Source organism: Melozone crissalis, unplaced genomic scaffold, assembly GCF_028551555.1.
Source record: "Melozone crissalis strain CALT ecotype California unplaced genomic scaffold, PUWL_Pcris_2 ptg000088l_1, whole genome shotgun sequence".
NCBI lineage: Eukaryota > Metazoa > Chordata > Aves > Passeriformes > Passerellidae > Melozone > Melozone crissalis.
In genome coordinates, this window is record NW_026535865.1 from 2,414,626 (window position 1) to 2,432,380 (window position 17,755).

The window sequence follows — 17,755 nt, forward strand, 5'->3', positions numbered from 1 at the left end:
GGATTTTGAGGGCTGACCCTCACCCCCAAGGCATGAAGCTGTGTTTCCATCAGTCCCATCCAGAAGAGCAGTGGGGGTGTCCTGTTCCCAAATTCCCATCCCTTCCTCTGAACTGTTCTTGTTGTGGGACTGCACAAAGACCCAGCCACATCCCCAAGCCTTGGATTTCCAAGCCCCTGGCAGGAGATGGAAAGCAGAGGGCATGGCTTGGCTGGGACAGGGGTGAGCCCAACTTCTGCTGTGTAAATAACCAGAATTTACCTGCTTTGTAGTGAAGGCACAGAAAAAAGCCTTTTTAGCCTAAAAGATCATCACTGTCAACAATTCCCTACCCCTAGTCCCCTATTATCCATTAACAAACTGTTCCCTATCCCTATTCCCCTATAAATCCACAATCCAACCATTCCCCATCCCTATTCCCCTGTAAATCCATGATCCAACCATTCCCCATCCCTATTCCCTTATAAATCCATGATCCAACCATTCCCCATCACCATTCCCCTATAAATCAACTATTCCCCATCCCTACTCCCTTATAAATCCATAAACCAACACTTCCTCTTCCCTATTTCACTATAAATCTGTGAACCAACCGTTTCTCATCCCTATTCCACTATAAATCCATAAACCAACTTTTCCTCATCCCTGTTCCATTATAAATCCATGAACCAACCATTCCCCATCCCTACCCCACTATTAACCCTTAAACCATCAATTCCTTATCCCTTTTCCACCATAAACCCATAAACTCACTGTTACCCATCCCTATTCCCTTTTAAACCCTTGACCTAACTATTCCCCATCCCCATTCCCTTATAAATCCATAAACCAACTATTTCCCATCCTTATTCCACCCTAAACCCACAAACTAACTACTCCCCATCCCTATTCCCCTATAAATCCATAAACCACAGCGAGGCCAAAGGGAACCAGTCCAAACAAAACCAGCTCACAACTCCAGAACCCGACTTTTCAGGGACCCACCGACTACTTGTGGTGCGTTTATTATTAATTTTTGATTAAAACTTTCCCTCAGTACCGAGCTCCTGTGCGAAGCCCTGAGGGCGCGATGCCCTCGGGGGTCCCACAGGTGATCCTGCGGCCGCCCCTCCGCTGCTTCCAGCCCCAGGGCTGCACCCTATGGACGTGCCCGTGTTTTTCCACGACTCTTCACGTCTCTCCCTCCCTATGCTCCCTCACACCCCGCTCCTCCCCCCGCCCCCCCGGTTACCTCAGCCGGGCGGGGCGCGGGCGCGGGACTCGAACCGGCGGCTCCGAGGGCAGTGAGGGGTTGCAGAGCGCCCGCCGGCCGATGCCCCGCCAGGCCCCGCCCCGCCCGCGGCGCGCGCAGCCAATCACACGCCGCTACCCCCCGCCCCCCGTGCGGCACCCCCAGCCGATGTCCCGCCTCCCGCGCTGCGCTCAGCCAATAAACAGCGAGATGTTTAAATAGACATCTAAACTGCCCAATAAAAGCCGTTTCCTCGTGTGAGGGCGTGACACACGCTGAGGGGCGTGGTCTCTTAGGGGGCGTGACATAGCGAGGGTATATAAGGAGGCAGTGGGGCCGCGGTGCCATTTTGTGTAGCAGCGCCTGGGGAGAGGGGGGCGGAGGCGGCGGAGGGTTTCGGGGTTCGGACCAGAGCGGCCGGATGGTGAAATCCTCCCTGCAACGGATACTCAACAGCCACTGCTTCGCTAGAGAGAAAGAGGGGAATAAAAGCACCATCATGCCCGCTGTGCTGAGCCTCAGTACCGGACAGAGCAGGTGAGGCGCCGCGGCCTCCCTCAGCCTCGCACCGCTGGGCCCTCGCTGCCTCCTTCCTCTTCCTCATCCTCGTTGTCGCCTCCCTGGTGGCCGGAGAGGGGCGGGGAGCGCTGCGTGGCCAGCGGGGGAGGGGCGGCCTGGCCCCGGCCCCGCGGGGAAAGGCGGCACGGGAGGGTGGAAAAAGCACACAAAAAAGGACATTGTAAGGCCCCAACGCCGTCCCAGCCCTGGGAGGGACCCCCGAAGGCAATCCCGGGTTGGGGGAGGCTCCAGGCAAGGCTTGGGGGTGGGGAAGGGGGGGGAGGGTGAGGGGAAAACAATAATTAGGCAAAGATATTGAAGGATTGAAGGCTGTTATCCCCTTATGTAACCGTGGATACTCCGCAAAACGAATCGAGGGTAAGCGTGTTACGAGAGCTGGTGGTTAAAAACTCAACCGAAAGATTAAAACATCCCCCACAGGTGCTGGGAAGAAAGAAAAAACCTGAATTAAGGTGGCTGGTGTGGAGCGGTGGATGCTCAGGACATCGATCTGCCCTTTCCACCTCGTGTGTGCGCTGTGGAAAGAGTTCTTTAACCGTTTTTATATTCAACTGCGAGCTAAAGATTGTTTTTTTCCTCCCTAAGAGCACGTAAACATCACTAAAATATATTTATGGCTGCAAACCTTCCTTCTGCACCACCTTTTTGGGGTAGAAATGTGAAATTATTGGAGATTGTCACAGCACACCTTTGGAAAAGGTTTTTAAAGGTTTATTTGTTAGGGAATTTAAAAATGTGTAGTTCACAGTCATTTTCAGATACTAATAAATAATGTTGGTATTAAAGAAAAATATCTCTTTCAAAGAGCTTAAAATAATGGGTTGGATACTCATTTAATTAAAATAACGCATTCAGTTAGTGCAGATTTTGTATTTTTAATAAAACTTCGCAGTTGTTACCCTTGCTTCATATTAAAATATAAATATAATTTACCTTCCAGCGCATAATATTTAACCTCTGCCCATTCCCAGCCTTTTTAATAGGGATTATTCATCACAAGTTTCAAGCTCATTTAAAAAAAACAAATTAAAAAAAAAAACAAACCCAAACCAATCCAAACCCCGCAAGTCGGGTGCAAAATGGTGGATTATTTTGTAGCTGTTTATTCGGATTTGCAAATGGCTGCAGTGGCTGCTGCTGGCACCCGGAGACAGGACGATTGTGAAAATTCCCCCAAGGGCCTCGATTGCTGCATCTGCTGAGATGACGCAACTCAAGAGTGGAGCCTGCGGGTGAAGGATGGTGCAGAGGGAGGGGCCAGCGCTGCTCTGCCACGGGAGGAGTGAAACAGCCTTTAAAAGGATGGGGAGAAACTTAAAAATATCCCTCGCACCTTCAGAAATACACTGTTTTTCTCCTCCTTGTGGGATCGCCCTGAGGAATTCAGTAGGAAGAGGTTTGGAGGTTTTGCAGAGGTTCAGGTATGGCCTCAGCTCAAACGGAAGATTCTGGAGGTGGAGATGATTCCCTGGAATTGCCTGGGAAGGTCTGGTGGGGAATATCCCAGGGGAAAAAGTGATCCCTGCCTTGCTGGGATCAGAACAAGGAGAGCAGAAAGCAGCAAATTCCTGCAGGAATGTTCTTCTCCTGAGCTCACATCAGGCCTGCCTGGCACAGAAACTCACTCAGCCTCAGTATTTTTCATCTCCAAGTGAATCTTCACTCAAAACACTGCAGTGGCAGCTCCCTGGGCACTGTCCTGCTGTGGAGCTTCCTTTGTCTTCCCACTTGCATTGGGAGGAGTCCTTTGGCCTAGGTTTGGGTTTTTTAACACTTTAAATCCTGCAGGTGCCAGGGCTCTGTCCAAGCCTGTGTAACCATGTTCCCTTTGCAGTTCCAGGGTTCCCTTCAATTGCTGTAGTAACCTGGGTCCGGGGCCTCGGTGGTGCTCCTGATGTCCCTCACCCACCCCTGAAGATCCCAGGTGGGCGAGGGAATAGTCAGAGGGATCACAATCTTTCAGCTAATTTATTTTATTCGGTGAGTATGAGGTGCAAACAGCTTGATAACATTCAATCCTTCCTCTGAAAATGAGCAGGAAAATGACTCTGCTCTCGTCCCTGCTGCAGGATAATCGGCTGAATGTCACAGAAGAACTAACACCTAACAACAGGACAAGAATTCTCAATGTCCAGTCAAGGCTTACAGATGCCAAACACATCAGTTGGAGAGCAGTGCTGAACAACAACAACCTCTACATTGAAATTCCCAGTGGTGCTCTGCCTGAGGGGAGCAAGGACAGGTGGGTCAGGGAAAACTTGGCTGTGGGAATACACTTTGCTCTTTGTATTGTTAAAGTTTAATTTTGGGTTTTGAGGCTCTTTTGTGAGCCTGGTTTCAGGACTGCAGGAAGAATCAGTCTGGGATTTCAGGCTGGTTTAGGCACTGAGATTTCCAGGCTGTTTGAGTGTGTCACTGCAGCTCCTTCAGCTTTTTCTGTGCCACTGAGGAGTCCTGCCTGGGCTTCAGGGATCTGGTGGTGTGAGGCTCCAACCTGTGCCTCTTCCTTAGCAATTCCTGTGTGGGTTGGCTCTCAGGGCCTTGAAATTCTCTATGAAGAAGCACTGCCAGAGCTCAAACAATCAGAGTGGGATTGCTGGGGTGCCTGTGCAGGGCCAGGGCTTGGCCTGGATGATCCCTGTGGGTCCCTCCCATCCCAGGACATCCCTGGAAGGTCCCTGTGGGTCCCTCCCATCCGAGGACATTCCCTGTGGTTCCTCCCATCCCAGGACATCCCTGGATGATCCCTGTGGTTCCTCCATCCCAGGACATTCCCTGGATGATCCCTGTGGGTCTCTCCCATCCCAGGACATTCCCTGTGGTTCCTCCCATCCCAGGATATCCCTGGAAGGTCCCTGTGGGTCCCTCCATCCCAGGACATTCCCTGGACACTGAACCCCTGCTGTTCCTCTTGCAGTTTTGCAGTTCTTCTCGAGTTTGCTGAAGAACAACTCCGAGTTGAGCACGTGTTCATCTGTTTCCACAAGAACAGAGATGACAGAGGTGAGTGTTCCCTGCACCTCCAGAGACACAAAATGCCTTCTGGTGGAAATTTAAAGGTTTTTTTTCATTATCCCATGGGTGAAACGTGTCTCCTGCTTTATTTTCTAGCTGCACTGCTCCGTACTTTCAGCTTTTTGGGCTTTGAGATTGTGAGACCAGGGCATCCCCTTGTCCCCAAGAGACCAGATGCTTGCTTCATGGCCTACACGTTTGAGAGAGACTCAGCAGAAGAAGACTAGATTGCAATGTTTGCCTCTTTAGAGCTTTCTTGTTGTCTATAAAAGATGATTCTGTAGAAATTTTGTCAACATCTTATTCCAGTCTATCTTAACTCTTGTGTGACCCAGCTGCTTTGGTGGTGAGATGTTGAAAATTTCAGACTCCACATCTTTCTCTGGATTTTGTGCGCATGTCGTGGTTGTGCAAAAAAAAATAAATGCTCCCTCCAAATTTAGCAGTATATTTCTTGAAGTTTAATATTGTGTTTGTGATACTGAAGTATTTGCTTTAATTCTAAATAAAAATTTATATTTTACTTTTTTTATTGCTGGTTTTAAGCTGTTTAAAGACTTGCACTCTTGAAGAGGTGGCTCTGGAACTGCCCCAACCATTAAAGTTGCAGGTGTGGAAAGGCTTTGCTTGTTCTTTGCTTGACTGGAACTCATGGGTGTGCTCTGACAGAGCTTGGAATAATCCAGAAATCTTGGAAAAGTCTATTTTAGTGAGTAATTAGCAGATGTGCTAATTAGGAGCAGTGCTTGCCTGCTCTGCTAGCGTTTTGTAGGATATTCAGGGTGTGATTTCATTGGGAAGTCTCAAGTGGAACGTGATCAGCTCAACCCATGGCTGCTTTAAATCCCAAATACGCAACTTAAATACCTGGAATTTGATGGTGTTCCTGTAACAGTGCAGCCTTCCCAGTGTGTGCAGGTGACTCCAGGAACTCTGGCTGTGAGCTGGGAAGGTTTGTGGCACTCCTGCAGCTCAGTGGTGTCACCAAGGATTCCTGGGGGGATTGAAGGGTGAGGAGGGGGCTGTGCTGGGGCTCCCTTGGTGTTCAGGGGTGAAAGGGGCTCCTTGGGATGCTGGAATTAACAAACCTTGAACTGAAGTTACAACAAATAAGTCTCCAAAGGGGCTGAGCTTTAAAGTGTGGTACTTCCATGTTTTTCCATACTTGAAGGTTTGTTTGGAGCTGATCAATCTTTCCTCTATAAAACCTTGGAGCAGGGAATCCTTGGGATGGGTTTATTTCCCCAGATTCTGCTGGGTGTGAGTAGAAGTCCCTGAGTGGGGCCCTAGGGGATCTGGGTGCTATGAAGTGTCTTGAGTGAGGCCCTAAAGTTTCCCCCACAGCCCATCCCTGGGCTCAGCAGTGCTGGGATCCCATGGAACACACTGAAATATTCCCTGAAACTCCTCGGAGATGCAGCACAGAGTGACCTGGGGTGTGTGAGCAGTGATGCTGCAAAGTGGGCTCTTTAAAATTGGCTCTTCCCAAATCTTTCCTGGCCCTACAATTGTGCTGGTCCTGCAGGGAGTTTTGGAAGGCCATTGACAGTGGGAAACTGCCCAAAGCTGGGCTGGGAGAGGTTTGGCATGGAGCTCAGGGCAAGGTTCTGCCCCCCGAGGCTGCTGGGCACTGCCCAGGCTGCCCAGGCAATGGTGCCAAGGCTGCCAGAGCTCCAGGAGCTGCCAGGGGTGTTCAGGGTGGGGGTGTTGGGGACAGGGGCTGCACTGATGATCCCTGAGGGTCCTTTCTCACTCAATATATTCCAGAATTTCACAATAGTGGCATGACCAGGGGAGGGTGTCCTTGTTTTTCTCAACAGGCTGGCACAGGGCTGCTCTGGTTATCTGGAAAAATCCCTGTTTTCCTCTGACGCATGGTACCTGTGCCATGTTCTGCTCTCCACAGGGACAGGAGTGTGGAATGTGCCTGGTCCTGCCTCCATGGGACGTTTTGGGGATTTTGGATGCTCCTGGCAGAAGGGGAGGGCGTCACCCACGCTGCAAACCAGAACTGGGGGGCTGAGCAGGAGCTAGGGGAGCAGGTTTGGCTTTATCTCCCCGGGATGAGGAGCTGTGCCCTGGCCTTTACTGCCCTCTGGTAGCCACGGCAAATACTGCAGGAGCCACAGGGACAGCAAGGCTGGGCTGTCCCGGGACACCTGCAATGAGATCTGAGCCCCATTTCTATGCCAGGCTCGATGGGGTCCAGCCTGGGCAGGGAGAGGCTGCACTGGGGGATTTGGGTGCTGCAAACCAACCATGGAGCTGGGACTGAGCTGTTCTCTGCAGGGTCCCAGCTCTGGTTTATTTTTGGTTTTTTGGAGCTCAGGGTTCCTAGGACGAATCCTCCTCACTCCAGCCATGCCCCAGGCTTGGGTAACTGCCCTGGGGAGCCACTGCCACATCCATGGGCACAGCAGCTGTGGGGAGGCTCTGTCCCACTGCTGTCAGGTGATGGAGTCACTGAATCATGGAATTATTTAGGTTGGAAAAGCCTCCTCAGACCACTGAGCCATGTCCCCAAGTGCCACATCCACTCTTTGAACACTCCCAGGGATGGTGACTCCAGCATTGCCCTGGGCAGCCTGTGCTGATGCCTGATCACTCTTTCAGTGAAGGAATTTTTCCTGATGCCCAGCCTAGATGGCTGTGAGTGGATCAATAATTGCTGAGGAATAATTTAAATGATCTTCACCATGCTGGTCCCTCGACATCTGGTCCCACGTGCTGCCAAGTGTTTCCCAGCAAGGAGCAGATGCCACAGCCCTGCCTTGGTGCCCATGAACTCACCTGAGCTCTTCACCAGAGCCCATGGAGGCTTCTCTGGGTAATCACCCCCATCCAGGGCAGTTTGGCTTTGTGTTTCTCTCTGGATCCATCCCTGGAGTGTGTAATGCTGGCAGAGAAGCACATAAAGGAGCAGTGTTTGAGAGGCTTGGCTTCAGGTTTTATTGAAGCTGTATTTTTCCCTTTAAAATGTCATTTTTATTAGTGACTGTGCCACAAATTGTCTCTCGGAGGCACAGGCTGAAGGAGCTGTTGTTTCTCCTCTGCTGAGAAGGGTGAGCTGTGATGGGTGGCTTTGAGTGTAATTTAAAACAGTGTAATTTTAAAAACCTGGTGGCTGCAAAAAGGCTCTGAGGGGGTTTTGTTCAAAGTCTGAACCCCATAAACTTTATTTGAGATTATCAGTCACTAAATTGATGACTGGGACTCCCATCCAGCTGCCTTTCCTCAGGTGATCTGATAAACCAGACTTAGAGTATCAAGCAAAAATGGTTTGAGGGTATAAACCCTGTGGTTTTATACACTTCACCATCCATGGGTTTGGGTTTGTAGAGCTTTCCCAGTGAAGACCTGCTGGAATTTCTCAAGAACTGATGGATTTCATAGAATCATGGAATGATTTGGGCTGAGAGGACCCTAAAAATAATTTAGCTTCAACTCCCCTGCCATGGGCAGGGACAGGTTTGGCCAGGGACAGGTTTGGCCAGGCCCTCGTGAGCTTTAGGAGAGCTTTGGGTGGGCTGAACTGGAGGTTGTTTAGGGAGCATAGAGAACCTGGGTGACCTGGTAAAGGGTGTATTCAGTGACACCCTGGAAGTACTGGCAGCACAGCCACTCCTCCAGGCCAGGCCTGACCCCAGCCCCAGCCGAGTTCTCTGCAAACCTCAGCAGCAGCAGAGCCCTCTTGACCTGCAGCCAGCTCTGCAGCAGCTCCAGGCTCTTCCTGCTCCTGGAAAAGAGCTCCTGGCGTGGTCCCCAGAGCAGCACCTGCAGGATGGCCCTGGCCTGCAGGATGGACACCCTCTGGTGAGGATCCCTGTGCAGCAGCAGCGAGGCCAAGCGCTTCAGTCCTGCTGAGTAGATGGACAGCGAGGGGATTTCAGGGAGCCTTTTGCTTCTAAAGTCCAAAATGTTCTCCAGGGAGATGTCCACATGCAAGATCTGGTAGATCAGCCTGCCCAAGTTCAGCTCAGCTGCTGTTGGAGTGGAGGGTGCAGCCAGAGCGTGGCTCCAGTCCAGCTCCTGGCTGCTGGAACAAGGTCTCTGCTTCTCCTGCACCTTGAAGAAGCTGCTGATGAGCAGCCGTGGAAGGGACAGTCCTGGCAGCTCCTTCTGCCTCTGGGGGGAACATGGGCACTGCACCAGCAGCAGGTTCTCAGGGCACAGGTCCCCCTGGACCACGTTCTGCTCCCGGAGGTGCTCCAGCCCCATGCACAGCTGCAGCAGCAGGAGGCAGCCCAGGCGCTCATAGTGCCCGGGGCTGCTCCTGTGCAGAGCGCGGGAGCCCTTCACAAACTCTGCCAGGGTCTGCTGGGGAACCTCGGCACAAAGGAGCACCTGCAGGAGGGGCTGGGGGGCAGGACAGGCTGGATGCTCTCTGGAAGGGCTCTGTGCTCCAGGGATTGCTGGCAGCAGCAGCTCCCGGGGGAGGCGGTCGGTGAAGCGGCCGAGCAGGCGCTGGAGGCTGCAGTGGGTGCCCAGGGAGCTCTGCACGGCCAGGCTGGAGCAGCACGGCTTGGGGACCTGCAGGGACACACAGGACAGGGCCAGCTGTGCAAGGACAGAGCCTTGTCCTTGGCTGGGCCACCCTGCCAGCCCTGCTGTGACCCACATGTGGTGCTGGGATCCCCTGCACCCTCTGAACCCCCCAGGAATGGAGCCAGAGCTGGGACATGAGGGTGGTGCAGCCCCCACATGGGCTGGGCTCTAATTCTGCTCTCCTGGGCAGCCAGCTCTGCTCCAGCCTCTCCTCTGCACATGATGGCCCCTCTGGCTGAGTTGGCAGGACAAGTCCCCCAGCAGGGCCGTTTTTGACGTGTCCCTTGTCCCCAGGGGAAGTGTCACCCTCACCAGCCAGCCCTGCCAGCAGCACTGTGTCATCCAGCAATGCAGAAGTGACTGCAGGAAGGGGAAGTGGCCCCAGTGTCGTGCTCCGTGGACAAACCAACACTCCAGGATCTCCTCGCTCCCTCTGCACCACCCAGACCCCTCACCCCGATCCCCCCTTACCTTGGCTGCCAACTGCAGCTGCCTGTGCTGGAAGGTGAAGCCCACCCTGAAGTACCAGGCGTCCCCGCTCTGGCAGCAGGGCTGGGGGTCCAGGACACCGAGGGCTGCCCAGCGCTTGCCCAGCAGCTCTGCCTCCAGCAGCTGCTGCCTCTCCTCGGGCCCCAGCACCTCCTCCTGCAGCAGAGCCGAGAGCCGGGCCAGGGCGGCCTCCTGGCACCCCAAAACCACCCCAGAGACCCCGGCTGGGCTCTCCAGGAGCTGCCCCAGCTCTCCATCCCCTGTCCCGAATGTCAGCTCCTTCAGGCTGATCGAAGGGGCTTTCTGGGGGCTGCATGGGGCCAGCGGCTCCCCCAGGCTTTGGGATTTGCTCAGGGGCTTCTTGGAGGGTCTGTCCCGGGGGGGAGCCCCCTGTGCTGCGGGGATGCTGTACAGGATGCTGCCGGCCCGAGGCTCGGTGTCGTCATGGGACGGTGCGGGCGCTGGGAGGGACTCGGCTCGCTGGAGCTGCTTTTTGGGCAGGGGGGGAGGCAGGGGGTCCGGCTGGGCCTGGGGGAGGGGTCTCACAGCGCCCTCCCCCCGGCTGGCCTTGCGGGGAACGAGGTGGGCACGCAGCTCGCCTGGGGAGGGACGGACAGAGTGACAGGCCAGACGGGACAGAGGAGAGGAGTGGGGTGGGATAAGGTGGGTGGGGTGGGTGGGATGGGATGAGGTGGGATGGGGTGGGATGAGATGGGATCCATGGGGTGGGGTGGGATGGGATCCATGAGATGGTATGGGATCCATGGGATGGGATGGGAAGAGTTGGGTGGGATGGGGTGAGTGGGGTGGGATGGGGTGGGAAAGGGTAGAATGGGGTGGGTGGGGTGGGATGGGATGGGATAGAGTGGGATGGAGTGGGATGAGATGGGATGGGATGAGATGGGATGGGATGAGATGGGATGGGATGGGGTGGGATAGGATGAGATGGGTGGGATGGGATGAGATGGGATCCATGGGATGGGATGGGATGGGTTGTGTGGGATGGATGGGATGGGATAGGGTGGAATAGGGTGGGCGGAATGGGATGGGGTGGGTGGGATCCATGGGATGGAGTGAGGTGGGGTGAGATGGGATGAGGTGGAATAGGGTGGGTGGGATGGGGTGGATGGGGTGGGATCAATGGGATGGGATAGGATGGGATGGGATGGGTTGAGTGGGATGGGGTAGAAAAGGGTGTGTGGGATGGGGTGGGGTAGGACGGGTTGGGGTGGAATAGGGTGGGATGGGATAGGGGGGATGGGAGGGGGTGGCATGGGGTGGGATGGGTGGAGTAGGGTGGGTGGGGTGGGATGGGGTAGGGTAGAATGGGGTGGATGGGATGGGATGGGAGTACAGCACGTTGTTCTTTGCCCCCTGCATATTTCCAGCCCCAAAGCCACACCAGCACCAGCCAGGGGGTGACACGGGTGGGGGGAGGACAGGGCCAGCAGTGCCACTGCCCGAGGTGACACACCGCGGCAGGCAGGGGCACGGCAGGGTCAGGGGGTCACTCACCCACGTTGCTGTAGATGAGGGCCGAGCTGGGGCAGTGAGGGGGGCACCCCCCCGGCGTGTCCGGCATGGGGGTGGCGGCTCCAGGGGCAGCCGGGTCCAGGCTGGCACTGCAGAGCACAGAGCTGGCCCTGCACGGGCCGGGACAGCGTCACCCCCGGCTCCTGCTGCCCCTGGGGCCGGCCCGGGGGAGGAACGCGCAAAAAAGGGGAAGCAGCGGCCTGGGGAGCCTTGGCGGGGCGGTTTTGGGGATAAACACGGGGAGTTTGGTGGCCCAGTGACCCCAGCTGTCATGCTGGGAAATCCTGGGGGTGGGAGATGCCCCAGGGGCTCCACGCGCATGGGACACACCCAGGTGTGCCCAGGGCCTCATGTGGCACCGGTGGTCCCTGCAGGTGACCCCAGGGAGGGCACAGCACTGGTAGAGGTGTGGGACAAGAGCAGGAAAGGCCTTTGAGACCCCCAGCCAAGCCTGGGGGGCAGGACAGGGGTCTGGGCATGGGGAGGGGGCCCAAAGGAGGAGGGCACTGGGATGGAGCGGCTGGTTTCACTTCCCTGTCCCGGCGCTGAGCTCTGACTGCTGCCACCAGCGATACCGAAACCACGCTGGCTCTGTCTAAACCTCCCCGTTCTGCTGGAATACCCAAAGCTCAGCTCTGTCTGAACAACCCCAGCTGGTGCTCCCAGCTCCCCAGTGCCCCTGGGACCCCACAAAGCGCCGGCTTGGGGCGGCAGCCGTGCTGAGAGCAGCTCCTTGCCCTTTGCAGAGCCCTGGGTACCTGTGAGGTGTCCTTAGGGGCAGGGAGGTCCCGCGGGGCTCCAGCTGCACATCCCGGAGCCGCAGCAGCTCCCCGTGCCCATCCCAGCCCCTCCTGGTGCTGCCCATGGCGCCCGGGGCTCGCCCTGTGCTGCCTCCTGGCCCGGCAGGATGTGCTTTCAAAACCTGCTCTGGGCTCGGCTCAAGGAAGCTGGGCTTAGCTCAGCAGGGCTTGGCTCAGCAGGGCTTGGTTCAGCCAGGCTTAGCTCAGTGGGGTTTGGCTCAGCCAGATTTGGCTCAGCTGGGTTTGGCCTCGCTCCCCCTGGCACTGCCCTGGTGTCACAGACATCTTTTCTGGAAAATCCTTTCCTTAGGATTTTTCCTCCTGAGAAGCTGAGAGGCCTCAGGAACAAAATGTAAACAATGATTATCTGCTGCTGTGGTATGCAACAGGTGGATCTGTGATTGTGGTTGTTTCTAATTAATGGCCAATCACAGTCAGCTGGCTCAGACTCTCTGTCCGAGCCACAAACCTTTGTTATCATTCTTTTTTTATTTCTCAGCTAGCCTTCTGATGAAATCCTTTCTTCTATTCTTTTAGTATAGTTTTAATGTAATATATATCATAAAATAATAAATCAAGCCTTCTGAAACATGGAGTCAGATCCTCATCTCTTCCCTCATCCTCAGACCCCTGTGAACACCGTCACACCCCGGCCCTGGTCACTGTGTCACCGTCAGTGCCACCTGTGGGTTTGTGTCCCTTTCCTTCCTGGATGGCTCCAGGGATGGCTTGAAGGGTGGCAGCTGCTCTGAGGAGGGGATTGCCCCCCAAACCCCCCTCAAGTTACATAATTAATTCCCCCTACATAATCAAACCCCCTTCCTCTGGGTTATTACTCTGGGAGGGGTTGGCAAGGAGGAATATTTTCATTTTCTTCCATGGACTGAGGTTGTGGGTTCAGTTCCTGAACCCACAGGTCAGAGTTGGAGCTGATGATCCCTGTGCTTCTCTTCCAACTCAGAATATTCTTTGATCTGTGGTCTTTTTGCTGGGATTTCCTGCAGCCATTGCACGAGAGGAGCCCAGCCCTTGGGAAAAAACCCTTTTGTTATTTGTTTGGGATTTTTGTTGCTGTTTTGGTTTTTTGGGGGGTTTTTTTGGTTTTTTTTTGTCTCCCAGAGCTTTACAGATGCTCAAAGTGCACCAAGTGACCCAACTCAGCTGGAGAAAATCCTCCCATTGGTGTCTGTCCCCTCTAGGAAAAAGTAATTTTTTAAACACTCTAAAGCCCAAATATTTCACTATTTCCTCCCTGTGGGAAGGGAGCTGCAGGGATTTCTCCTGGGGGCAGCGGGGTTGGGATGAGCAGCCTTTGGGAAATGTGCGTTTCCATGAGGAAAACGGAAAATTTCACTTTTTGAGCCCAAGAACAGCAGGACCCTGGGTCCAGGCACCTCTGCAGGGATTTGGGGGCTGGGGTGGGACTGGGGGTGCTGAGAGCCTGCAGCCACCCCTGTGAGGAGCCCACAGCTCCCTCCCTTTTATTTATTTCTGTATTTCCCAGGGTTGTTGCTGTTGGCTGGGGCCGTTTCTGGGCGCTGAGGCCGTGTGTGAGAGCTGATAAAAACCCCTGTGGGGCTGAGTCACGCTTGGATCCAGCTCAGGGAGGAGGAGCAGGGCTCTGGGAGGGGACAATCTGCACCATCCACCCCACGTTGCACCAGCATCCCAGACTGGTTTGGGCTGGAAGGGTCCTCAAAGCCCATCCAGTGCCACCCCTGCCATGGCAGGGACACCTCCCACTGTCCCAGGTGCTCCCAGCCCTGTCCAGCCTGGCCTTGGGCACTGCCAGGGATCCAGGGGCAGCCCCAGCTGCTCTGGGCACCCTGTGCCAGGGCCTGCCCACCCTCACAGTGTTAGAAGCATCACGGTTTTTCCCTAATGAATAAAATTACCTTTAAGAAGTACTAAAAAATGGTAGGAATAAAATGCCAGAATTCCTGCCATCCTGTGACCCTGCCAAGCTAGAGAGAAATGGCCAGGGAAAGAGGGGCAGCCAGGAATTGCCTTTTAGCTGTGAAATTCCTCATTTGTCTTACTCCAACCAAGTTTTTGCCAAGTTTAAAAGCCACCCAAGCCTTTAACAAGGATGCTTGTTTCCTGTTGCCAACCTCTGCAGGACTGTGCAAAATTCTGTTTTAGTGAAGCATCCATGAATCCTTTGGTGGGTTCTCCTGCCTGTTCCAGGTGGATAAATCAGCTGCAGGACACGGCCCTGGTGGCATTGATGGCACTGACAGCATTTGCAGATTCTGGTGCAGGAGCTGCCGAGCCCTTTTCCCCCTGGATTTTGGGACTGATGCAGGGAAGCTTTTCTTAGCTCCAGCCTTTTTGCTTTGTAAGGAAATTGATTTCTCTTCCCAGTGGGAGATAGGATCTTTAATCGCAGCTGCTGGAAAATGGCATTTTTCTAATTGTCTTTATTCTTTTTGCTGTTTTTTTGGCCATGGCATTGCTCAGCAGCCCGAGGGTGCTGTGGAGATTCTCCCAGCCCAGCTCAGGGCTGATCCCTGGGGCACTGAACCCACCCGGGGGCTCTCTCAGCATGTCCATCCTGCACCACCCCCCAAAAGGAGCAGGGGGTTCAGTCCTGCCTCCCACACCCTCGGGCACAGGCAGGAGCTGTAACCTCCACCCTTCACCTCCCTGTGCCACGAAACTCATCTTGAAGCAGGAAATGAGAGAAAAACCCCAATTTCCTCCTTCCTCTCACGTCAGATCTCCCTTGTGGGGGCTGCAGCCTCACGGTTAATTTGGCAACCAGGGCCACCCCCTGTGTGTGGTGGGGAGGGAGTGGGAGCCCCCCCAGACCCCAGGGAGTTTTTGGGGATGAAATTCCAGGCTGGAGTGGCCCAGGGCTCGTTTCTCCAGCAGATGGAGGCATTGCTTTGTTGCCACATTTCCCTTCAGAGAGAAAAGCGAGGCACGATTCTTCCCAAGGATTTCTGAGATTCTCATTCTCTGAACCTCAGAGAAAGGAAAAACACAATTCTTATCACTTGCTGTGCCGGTGTTGTGCCCAAGTAGAATACAATATTGTCTTAGGGTGATATTATGATGCTTGTTTCTCTTCTGTTTATGCTGGATATCATGTTCTGTGCTTTAAAGACTGGCTCTGAAGAGTGAAAGTTTTGTTTTGTTTGGTTATCAGCTGCTCCCCCATGGCTGGCAGGACAGACAGACGGGGCAGTACATGGTGCTGCTTTTGCTTTTTGCTTTGCTCTTGCTCTTGTTTCTGCTTTGCTCTTGCTTTTTGCTTCTGCTCATTAGTTAGTTTAGCTAAGCAGTCCAAATTTTCCCTGGACTGTTTTTCTTTCCCTTTCTTGGAATCACTCAAACCTGCTCCGGACTGGGACCTGGGGAACACCGAGAGTTTGCACCTTGTGGCTGCAGCAGCTGCCCCAGCACAGGAGGGACTGAGAACAGAGCGACCACCCCCAAGAGAGACTTTCTGAATTTGTCATCTTTTTCAGAGCGGTGAAAGAGTGGTGTCACCTGGTATTGTTCATTCTGTGTGCTGGGGGTGCTGTGCCTGTTAAATAAACAGGTTCTTTCCACTTCTCTCCAAGGAATCCTTCCCAAACCAGCTGGGAGAAAGAGCCGTGTGGGTTTGCTTTCTGTAGGGGCCCCTTTGGAAATTTTCTCCCAAATTTGCCCTAAACCAGGACAAATATAGAGATTGTTTATCCAAAGTGAAGATGTTTTGTTTCCTTGGCCTATCAGGCCCAACTGTGTGTGCGTATTGGGACTGTGAGCTAAGAGTCACGAGATTCTGGACAGTGTAAACAGTTGTGTGCACAGTGAGTGCTTAGCAGATTTAGTTTAGATAAAATGTATACAGTACAGTTGTTCCAGATTGCAAGACAAGATGTGTTCTATTACCATCTGTATGGCAGTTGGCTTCTGTTCAGTAGGCAGTTTGCCTTATCTCTTCTACAATCGCTCCTCCCTGGGAGGGGACATCTGCTGATAACAGCCATTGAATGTCACTGCATGGCTGATAAGAACTACAGCATCCCATTGGCAGATGTGAGCCCAGAGGGAGGAGCCAAGCATTCCTGCCTGGATATAATCTGGAGATTCTGGAACACCAGCACGGCTTCTGCACTGGATTTCCCAGAGGAACAGCAGCTGCGTCTTCCACTGGATTTTCAGAGGAAGAGACTGCACCTTTCTACTGCACCCTGCTCCAACAGAACCACCCCTGACACTGCAGGAGGGCTGAGCCACAATTCCAATGGGACTGCTGCCAACACCCTGACCCACAGGGTGTCAGGTTGAGTTCTGACTGTGAGTGTTGTTTTAGTTTACTGTAATGTTTTTATTGTAGATTTTTATTTCCTTCCCTAATAAAGAACTGTTATTTCCCACTTCCATAATTTTTGTTGCCTGAGAGCCCCTTAATTTAAAATTGATAGCAATTCGGAGGGGGGAGGTTCATTTTCTCCATTTCTGGGAGGGTCCTGCCTTCCTTAGCAGGCACCTGTCTTTCCAAACCAAGACAATAGTAAATTACAATAATAAAGTAATTACAATAATAAAGTTATTAATTAACCTTCGGATATCCACAGAATCCCCTTATCATTCTCTCCCCTTCGTCAGAGTCACCTTTGATTTACAATATTCCTTTGCTCCCAGTGCCAGCCCAGGCTGTGCTGGCAGAGCTGGGGCAGGCAGGGGACAGGGTGGGCACCGAGCCTGGCAAAGGGACACGGTGAGGGTTTGGGGAGGGGCATTGCCCCCTTTGAGGGGGACACAAGGACAGGTGGCCCCTCAAACATAAAACTGGTGCAAACATAACACTACCCCATGGCAGGTGCAGCTCACAGGATGTGGCTTCTCCAAAGGGTAACTGGTTAAAATAATGATGTTTTTACCTGAAAATCAGTGAATGAGATGGTTTAAAATATCTGTATTTTAGTGTGGATGTGCTCCTGTTCAGAATTTCCAAGCAAAATGATGTTAATATATAGAGGGACCACAGTTGGAATGATCTGGTCCATGAGAACACCCATTTTGAGTCTGATCTTTCCAGGCAGCACTTGGGACTTTCTCTGATCTCTTGGAACACCTGGATGCTCCAAGACACCATTTCCATAACTTCTTTTCCAGCTTCTCTTTCTCTTTGGGCAAGGGGACCCTGGACTGGCTGAGCTCGTGGTGGGGACAGCAGTGCCAGCTGTGCCAAGGGCAAGGGTGGCCTTGGGGGGGAAAGGCTGTGCCCTGGGGATCAGGGGATGGGGAGGGCACTGGAAGGGTCACTCTGAGGAGGAACAACCACCTCCTCTTCCCCACTGGCCCCTGTGCCCCAATGTGCCTCAGTTTCCCCTGGAAGGTGCCCGATTTTCCAGCCCCATCCAAGGAACTTGGCTCCCTGTGTGCACTCTGGGGTGGATGTGACTCCTTTTAACCCCCTCAAATCCCAATTTTCCTGCAGCAGGACTCAAGGTGCTGCCTTTGCACCCTCCACTTTTGGCACATCCTCCTAAACACTGCATTAATAATTAATAATCGATTAATAGCAGCAGCAGTCCGTTAGCACACGTGCATTAATCATTTATTA

The 17,755-nt window shown here is 53.5% G+C and overlaps 1 protein-coding gene across 1 annotated transcript; it reads left to right on the plus strand.

The window, feature by feature from the left end:
• Nucleotides 1–1,589: 1,589 nt before the first annotated feature.
• Nucleotides 1,590–5,348, plus strand: OAZ1 (ornithine decarboxylase antizyme 1). The gene is given in 6 exon segments (XM_054290957.1): nucleotides 1,590–1,768; nucleotides 3,645–3,702; nucleotides 3,704–3,790; nucleotides 3,880–4,052; nucleotides 4,728–4,813; nucleotides 4,922–5,348. Coding segments are annotated over 6 exon segments (651 nt in total). The 5' UTR covers nucleotides 1,590–1,652; the 3' UTR covers nucleotides 5,053–5,348.
• The last annotated feature ends 12,407 nt before the right edge of the window (nucleotides 5,349–17,755 follow it).